Below are 8,455 nucleotides of genomic sequence, written 5' to 3'. Positions count from 1 at the left end.
CACTAAAAGAAACAGTCACTGACAATCAGCTCAGGCCAGCTCTAGATTCCCTTGTTTTCCTGACTCCCTGAGAGATGGCCTTCAGCTTTAGCTCAGGCAGGAAAATATCAGGTTCAGGGAAGTCAGTGATTCAAACCTCAAGTGGATACAACATCTGAAAAGTCCCGATGCCAGTTCTTTTCTCTTGGGTCTCTTTCCATGCATTCCCAAATACGAGTACAAACATTATAATACTCTATATGATTTGTATCACGCTTGCAGGATATACTGAGCTAAGTCAATACCTCTGGGTTCGACTTGCTGTATGGGTTGCTCCCTATTTTTCCACGTAAGATACAGGAGCTGGGGCTCAAGGGTGGAAACTACGAGACCAGATTTGGGCCCCTGAGGTTGGTGCTCATTGTCTCCACAGATGCAGAAAAACTCTATGGGGGCCCCTGTCCACCAAGTCTGTAGGGCTTCCCCTGACCCATCCCTAATTCAGGAATTACTGTGCTTCAATATTACTCAGAAAAATAATTATTTAGACTTAGTTTTGGTTTACTACACTAATGCCGACCAAATAAATGCCCAACCAGTGTTGTGATGTTATTATCGAGTTCTTAAAAATGATGCCAAAAGGAGTCTTTGTCAATTTAGTTATGGCCAGGCTGCCAGATGTAATTTCTCTTAGGTGAAAAGTGGTTTTAAATACATACAGCAGCATGAAAAAACCATAATAAAATTGTAGAGTGCATTAGATTCAAAACAGATCCTAAGAAATAAAGACACTAAAATAGAAAAAGAGGAGGTAAGCTTGCAGCTTCATTCTTTGGTGTGGTCCATCTCATAAGGTGTACTAACTGTATAAAACTAGGAAAAGCCCAAAATAGTTGGATAAATTTAAGCTGTTTCCAACATTCACTTAGATTTACTTTAACCTGCTTTTCCATATACAGAAAAATTAAAAAAACAAACAAACCAGGGAACACGTTTCCAAGGATGAAATTTCCACATTTATTTTTCTTTCATGTGCATAGAAAATGGCAGTGAAGTGTCCTATGAAAGAGGCAGGGAATGGGCATGGCGCTGCTATACCAGACTGAACTTTGTGCTTCCAAAGTACACTACTCATTGTGAAAACAAAGGATGTCGTAGTTTGTTTTTAATTGCTAACAGTTCCTTGGATTTCCCATTTGTTTTTTAAGCTGTCAGTTTCTTCAAATCTCTTTTCAAATGACACACTGCATTACAAATGATGGCACTTAACCGATGTGGCATTTCCATATTTACACCAACAAAAGAAATTTACAAGACATAATAGCATACAATCTCGACATTTAGTAATAGCAATAAAACATGAAGGGCATCCATTTTATTTTTTTCTGTACAAACTATCAGAACATAACTTTATTCACATTAAAAAAATCATCTTTAATTTGATTTGACCTACACATACCCCATCTCATTTCACCCATTTCTCAAACCTCTCATCACGTCACCCACACCTTCACCAGACTACAGAATCTACAAGTAATTAGACCTAACACCTAAATAGAGCTTAGGAAGTCCTCTCCCAAAGGTTTCCTTACTTCCCTGATAATTCCTCAAAAAAGAAAAAAATATACTCTCCACTCATTCCTTCCATTTCACTTTCACATTTCATCATCAAATCAGCGAGACGGACTGTTCACGTCAATCCAAAGAAGGTTAGAAAGAAAGAGTTCCTCTGCCGAGCGACTCGATGCTACACCCATGAGTCTGGGGATCCTGGGTACTGTTCTGCTCTGTAAGAAGGTCGTTTAGTGGAATAAAAGTCTACGTAATTTGTGGTCGATTTCAGTCCATACTGTGTTGAGTAATCAGTAGAAGCTGGAAAGTGAACTCGGTCATCAAAATAAGGATCTTCATAGCTATGAGGAGACTGCAAATACAATCTGTATGCATCAAAGTTCTTTCTGCTGGAGTCATCTTGACTATAATACAGCTGTTGATGCTGTTGACAAAATGAAAAGGCAAATAAATAAAAGCAATTTTAAAAAATACATGCTCAAGGAAAATTAAAGTGGACTTCCTGCTTCATATTTTTAAAGCAATATTCAGTATTTGCAGGCTTAAGGTTAAAAGTTGTTTGTGGTGCACACTGTATGTTTATTAGTAGACTGTGTAAGGGTTTTAAATTACATTTACAGGCAGGCTGGCTGAGTTTGTTCAAGTCCTGTCCTAAGGCTGCTAGAGCTAGAGAAGTTATTACCTAAGGAGAGCCAAAGATCTTGGTGGCAGGTGGCCCCCAGCAACCTCCCCTACTTACTGGAGGCCCTGTTCTGCACCCAGCTGCGGAGGGGCCTGTTACCTGGGCAGGCCAAATGAGAGGATGGCCTTGATTTTTGTTTTGACATGGGGAATTATTAGCACATCATAAATTTAGTTAGGGGATGGATTTTGGGGTCTTGGATAATTGAGTAATTGCAGACCATCTTTTAAAACATTCACCTCGGAGATGAAGATTGAGTCCATCCCTCAATTTTAAAAGACATATGTGGTTTGGTGAACAGCAGCCACACTGGAAACTCTGCTTTAAGTTGTACTATTAAAGGAATAAGCAATCTGAAGGCAGGAGAGTAGTAAAATTAGAAGAGACATGAGAGTAAATACAATTTTGCAGGAGAAGACTTCCCCGAGCCAGGGCTAATAAATCCACCTGTAAGGAAGCAAGGCCAAGCCCACGTGGCACTCACACAGGGCATCTGGTCCCCATTTCCTTTTGTGCTGCCTTGGCTTTGACTCACATTAATTTCTTCAAACTGTCATGGTTCTCATGTCTGTCTGTCTTCTTGATCATGTCCAAATCCCCCAACTTAGTGAGATGTAACAAATTTACCCACAGGTATCAACGTCATGTTCGGGAATTAAATGTATTCTAACATTATAAGGATTTCAGAGCTAAATTCTCTTTTTAAGTTAGAGTCATAATTCTAAGGCTATTTTTCTTGACTAAAAAACTATAGTATAAATTATGAGTAACTTGGAAATTCTTTTTCTTCCATCTATACAGAAAAGATGATGAAGTCAAGGAGGGATCTTAGAACATTGTTATCTGAAGGACAGGATATAGTCTTGTTTTGGGAAACCCCAAATGCTTTGTGTTATTGGAAGGTAAGAGATCAGATGACCCTGGTGGACCACAGCATCAGGAAGGACCCGCAACTGGTTGTAGGCCCCTCATGAAAGCAGAGCCTGAGAGAGTTGCAACCACAAGTTCCCGCTCTATCAGAGTGGGGTCTACCCCAGCAGGGGCCAAATCCACTTTGACCTGTGAGATGAACAGATCTTGTTTTGGGAAACCCCAAATGCTTTGTGTTATTGGAAGGTAAGAGATCAGATGACCCCGGTGGACCACAGCATCAGGAAGGACCCGCAACTGGTTGTAGGCCCCTCATGAAAGCAGAGCCTGAGAGAGTTGCAACCACCAGTTCCCGCGCTATCAGAGTGGGGTCTACCCCAGCAGGGGCCAAATCCACTTTGACCTGTGAGATGAACAGACCTGGCTGTGGACTGTGTTTTTAAATCACGGAGCTTGGACAGGGAAGGAGTCATGAAGATGGAGAATGAGGTATACAGAAAAGAGAGCAATGAGATAAGTGTGCTTCCCAACCTTTCCTCACCCACAGATGGAAGAGATTTTAGAGCTTAACAGAAAAAGAGTGGGAATTGGACACTGTTGGGCAAATTACATGAATTAAAGACTTCCCAGCCATTTCCACCAGTGGCATGCTGGTTCCAGCAGCACTGATGTGGATATTCAAGACCTTGAGGCTACTTGGAAGTGTTTTGTTTAGACCGAGGATGAGTTTCTGAGGACTGAGAATCCCCAGGGAAAGCTCCTTGGGCCCTGCCTTGTTGGCCCAGCTCTGGGAAGTCAGCAGATAGGGACTCCTTACTGTGTTACTGCTAATCAGCCTCCTGTAAAAATGATATTGCAAATTCACCTGTAGCCGTCTATTTTGTTCTCTTGCTGGTGAGGAATAGGAACTGATGTAAATTGGTGAAGGTTTGCTGGAGCCTGTAAGAAAATATTTTATGAAATTAAAACTAGTGCTCATTACTCTGGTCCATTAGGCTGTGTGTCTCCCCTGCACTAGGGTTAGTGCTGTCCCCGACAGGCCCTGCCTTCCCCAGTGCCAGCACAAACTAGGAGTGGCAGCAGCCTGGGTTCCCTGGATCTAGCCTGGCTGCTGCTTATCCCAGGGCTGGTAAGTGCTGATAGCAAAAATAGGAGAAAACAGCCACATCTGTGTTTCACCAAAAAGCAATGCTGTTGGAGAGCCCATCCAAAAAGGGTTCCTTCTCAAGCTCTGCCCCACCTGGGAGGATTTCTCTGGCTAGCTTCGAACAGCAGCACAGCTCCCTGAGCTGAGCAACACCACTGTTCCAGGGCTCTGAGCTACAACAGAGGGTCAGAGAGAAGGAAACACAATATTTGAACACATCCCATGCCTTCAAACAGCTGTGATGCAAAATCCCAAGTCCTGGAAAGAGCAGGCACAGGCATGTTCTCAGCAGCTGGGCCACATGGAGGCACAGTCATGTGTCTGCCATATTTAAATATGTTTTAAAACCAAATGAATGTGGCAATCAGATAACTGTCTTCAAGAATCCATAGCAGACTCCTGATGATGTCATTAGTTACCCTTCTATTATTGTTATGGCCAGCAAAGATTCTTATGTTTTTAATGAGAAAACGAAACATATTCAAGGCAAATTAGTTTATTGAAGCAAGCAAAGATACAGAAGGGCATGCATGCTAAAGAGGTGATCTTTAAAATAAAGCAGGCTGCTGCAAATCTGAAGCAACCAAGTACTTCAGTTTGTATGTGCTTTTCCTTTTGCACAGAGCTTGGGGTTTAAAATGTAGCATCTGCAATTTTCTGAGCTATTAATTGCCATAGTAACAATAGTCGATTAGTAAACAGTCCTGTGAAATCACATTTCAAAGACAACAGCACAACTGAGACTGCTCCCCCAGCGGTAGTTAAGTTGCCACCAGCTTTTATTTATTTATTTTTAATAAATAGGTTTTTTGAGAAAAGAGTACTTTTTTGGGGGTAGCTCATACTGACATTTGAAATCTCTAGATCAGTTATAATTTGCAAGACAGTTGAAAATGGGGACAATATGAAATCTTGGTAACTCTTTGGACTGGTGCTTTCTGAATAGCATATAAAAATACTAACACTATGTAACATTATTTTTGCTATTCTCAAAAAAAATCACTCTGAGGGGAATCACATTAAATATTTTGCTAATCATTAAAACTCTTCCATGAAAATGTAAATGAAAGTGATCTCCATTCTCTGGTTTGAATTTAAGAGAGGAGCCCATTAGAAGATGTAGCACTGGCAAAGCCGCAGCCAACTCAGGGTTCAAATGCACATGGAAAATAGACAGAGAGACTGCTCGAGCAGGGTGGGGCCAGAGCAAAGGGACTGCACCGCCCACCCGGCAGCCAAGAAGAATTTCTCATCTGGATACAGCCCTCTTTTTTTTGTGGCCACCGTACAACTACATTAGCTAGTTTTACATAAAACATGCAGAAAAGGCAACCATCCCCTTAGTAGGAAAGGGAGAGACTGAAACACAGTTTGCTGCTGGGGGACCATCTCAATACAAGCACAGGCTACTTCCCAGGCCACTGGCTGAGTGCCTGGAAATACTGCTTTTCGAGATTCTGTATCACACACCCGACTGGCATCTTACCAGGGTACAGGCCTTTATGTGTGGCATCCCCTTGGCTATTGTAATACTGCATAGGTGGCTGGGTCCTATCGTATTCAGAGCGAGGGTCTCTGATTCCTAACAGTGCTGGTGAGGAAGAGGTGCTGCCGACTGAAGGGAGAGGCAAAAGGAGGAGGGAGAGAAAAAGGGAAGAAAGAGAAAGACTGTCAGTGTCTCTAGAAAATCCTCTCCAGAAAAACAAAGACAGTAATTAGAAATGCCACATAGCTGGTGCTAGAACTCAGCATTTAGATGTGCTGGGCACTGAAGGGCAGACAGACCTGAGTACCAGGAAAGCGACCTGCAAGCCGTCACTGCATGAATCAGCGAAGGCAAAGCCTGGGCTCACTCTCAAGCTGAAGTGCAAGCTGCTCAGCCAGCTAAAGAGGCGCAGCACAGAACTCATGCACGATGCCCCAGCAGTGTGCCTCAGTGACCTGATCAGGCCTTCAAAACTGATAGTAACTTACTAGCTATGCCAGAGTTACATGTGCTAGTGTATGATCTCAGTTCAGTTGCTTGTAAAATACCCATCTATTACCCTTTACGTATAGCTGTTCAGTAAACAGACATTTTATGGCATGTTTTGATTTCTGATTATCTCAAAAATATCTGCATCTTCAAATGTGTTTGAATAAGAGTGCCCAGTCCATAAAATTTGTAATTCTTTTTATGGTGATTTGCTGTCAGGGAGACTATGTAAACCCAGTAACCCTGGCTCATCAAGAAGCTTATGGTGCTAAGTCCTGGCTTCCCAAAGGCCCAGGAGATTTTTTATCCCAGCTTGGGGCAAACATCTAGTAATAACATATCTATTCATGGGTCTCCTTTTGGACATTTCTTCACAGAAGAAGTAAACATTCCACATATTTTTTCCTTTTTCTCATCAAAAAGATCATCTCACTTACACTGAAGTTATTACAAACAAGAGTGGCCACTTGATACACTTGAAAGCAATAGCTCCCAAACCTCAGCACCATGGTTTTGCCTTCTTCACAGAAGAAGTAAACATTCCACATATTTTTTCCTTTTTCTCATCAAAAAGATCATCTCACTTACACTGAAGTTATTACAAAAAAGAGTGGCCACTTGATACACTTGAAAGCAATAGCTCCCAAACCTCAGCACCATGGTTTTGCACGCCTCGATGCTTTCAAAGAAAAACATAACTGACATACTTTTCCTAAAAAGTCACTTCACTGACCCTGGGTTGCTCCGTGTTAGACATGGGTGAGCATGCATGGGCAGTGTCTATGTGCTGCTCATTCACTTTGTTTACTTTCTAGGAGGTTGTAGCACAGAAAAATACCTGCTTGCCTCCCATGATTACACAAGCAAGGCATCACACATGTCCATAAGCAAATCCTGCACTAGTGCCAGGGGACGGATGATCAAATCCTTGTTTCTCCAATAACTGGAGAAACAAAAGTGAAATACACCTTATGTCTGAACGGAATCCAGAAAGGTACCTACGTAGATGCGGAGCAGTCAACACTGTCCAGCATGTATATTTAAGAGATGCTCAAAACAAATTCACTGCTTAGTAGCTATGTGCTAATCTGTCAAAAATTATTCTTTGCTTGTACATATGCCTTTTATTTTTAAGCAGCCAAATCTCTTATGTCCCCTGGCATCCTTATTTCTAAGTCCCTGACGGTTTCTGAGCATTTTTATAAAAGACAGCCTCAGGATCATTAAGGATGTTAAAAAACCAACCATAGGTCTCTTTGAAGAAAACAACTCATAATTGTAAAATTAAGATGTAAATATATACCATGCAAAGTAGGCAAAGATAATTTCAAAAAATTCATGTGCAAGTGGGGACATCCAATTATGTGGCAAGAACCCCTGGCCATATATTAGTCTTTTTGGCCACATTTGTTTTATGAGAAATAAGACTGCCATAGCAGCACAGTTGAATACAACAAATAATATTTATGTCAGAATAGCTGATTAAAGCCAAATAAAACTAAGATATTTTTACTTTTCCTCTTTCATTTAGTTAAGAATTAAATTTACAGGATTGACTTGGTTTGGTAGTAATAATCTGCCCTTACATGTAAAAAAATTTAGTCTAAAATTCAAAACATTCTTTCTAAAGTTAAATAGGTAGGTGGCACAGTTGCCACGTTTCCCAACTTAAAAATCAAAGGGAATTTGTACAAACCCATCCTATAAGGCCTGTTCCCATTAGCTGTGGATGCTGGGGGTCTGGAATGTAGCCGGGGGATAAGGAGGTTGAACTGGAAAGGAGGAGGCACTCCTAGGCTGCAGGTCTAAAGATCGTGTTAAAGGATTCTGTTTCTAAGAGGTTTTACCAGGACAACCCAAAAACCACTTTGGAGGAGATTCCAAACTTATGGCCAAGAGGCAGACAGGACAGCCGTTTTCAGGCATAAGCTGGTGTGTGTAAAGTGTAGGCCACCACTCTCCTGCGTCTGGGTTACCTGTACAGCTTGGCAAATGTGGATTCCAGGGCCTCTTCTCAAACCCAGTGAAGCAGAATCTTGTGGGTAGGGCTCGGGGATACTTTTAAGCACCGTAGCTTATGTAAGCTTGTAGAAGCTTTTAAAATGGAAGGAAGAAAATGGGCTTGTTGTTTACAACAGTGTGTAATTTGCAAAGAAAGCTCTTAGCTCGATAAGCAGTGTTGGAGGTGACAGGCTTAATCAGCTTATGTTCAATCTTCTCTAGCTGGGAA

The 8,455-nt window shown here is 41.6% G+C and overlaps 1 protein-coding gene across 6 annotated transcripts in view; it reads right to left on the bottom strand.

The window, feature by feature from the left end:
* Positions 1 to 970: 970 nt before the first annotated feature.
* The window catches only part of PKP4 (plakophilin 4), a 235,230-nt gene continuing 227,745 nt past the window's right edge, over positions 971 to 8,455 (bottom strand). For 3 of the 6 annotated variants that reach the window (XM_008574304.1, XM_008574305.1, XM_008574310.1), the window contains 3 exons: positions 5,737 to 5,865; positions 3,969 to 4,042; positions 971 to 1,975 (listed from right to left, as the gene is read on the bottom strand). In XM_008574304.1, coding sequence (XP_008572526.1) covers positions 1,727 to 1,975; positions 3,969 to 4,042; positions 5,737 to 5,865 — 452 coding nt within the window. In that variant the 3' untranslated portion in view covers positions 971 to 1,726. The remainder of the gene's footprint in view (positions 1,976 to 3,968; positions 4,043 to 5,736; positions 5,866 to 8,455) is intronic. The other 3 variants (XM_008574306.1, XM_008574307.1, XM_008574309.1) reach the window with 3 other exon arrangements.

Source organism: Galeopterus variegatus, unplaced genomic scaffold (genome assembly GCF_000696425.1).
Source record: "Galeopterus variegatus unplaced genomic scaffold, G_variegatus-3.0.2 Scaffold1031, whole genome shotgun sequence".
In the NCBI taxonomy this organism is placed as follows: Eukaryota; Metazoa; Chordata; class Mammalia; order Dermoptera; family Cynocephalidae; genus Galeopterus; species Galeopterus variegatus.
The sequence above is the reverse complement of the archived record's forward strand: the minus strand, read 5'-3'. Positions and strand labels throughout refer to the sequence as shown.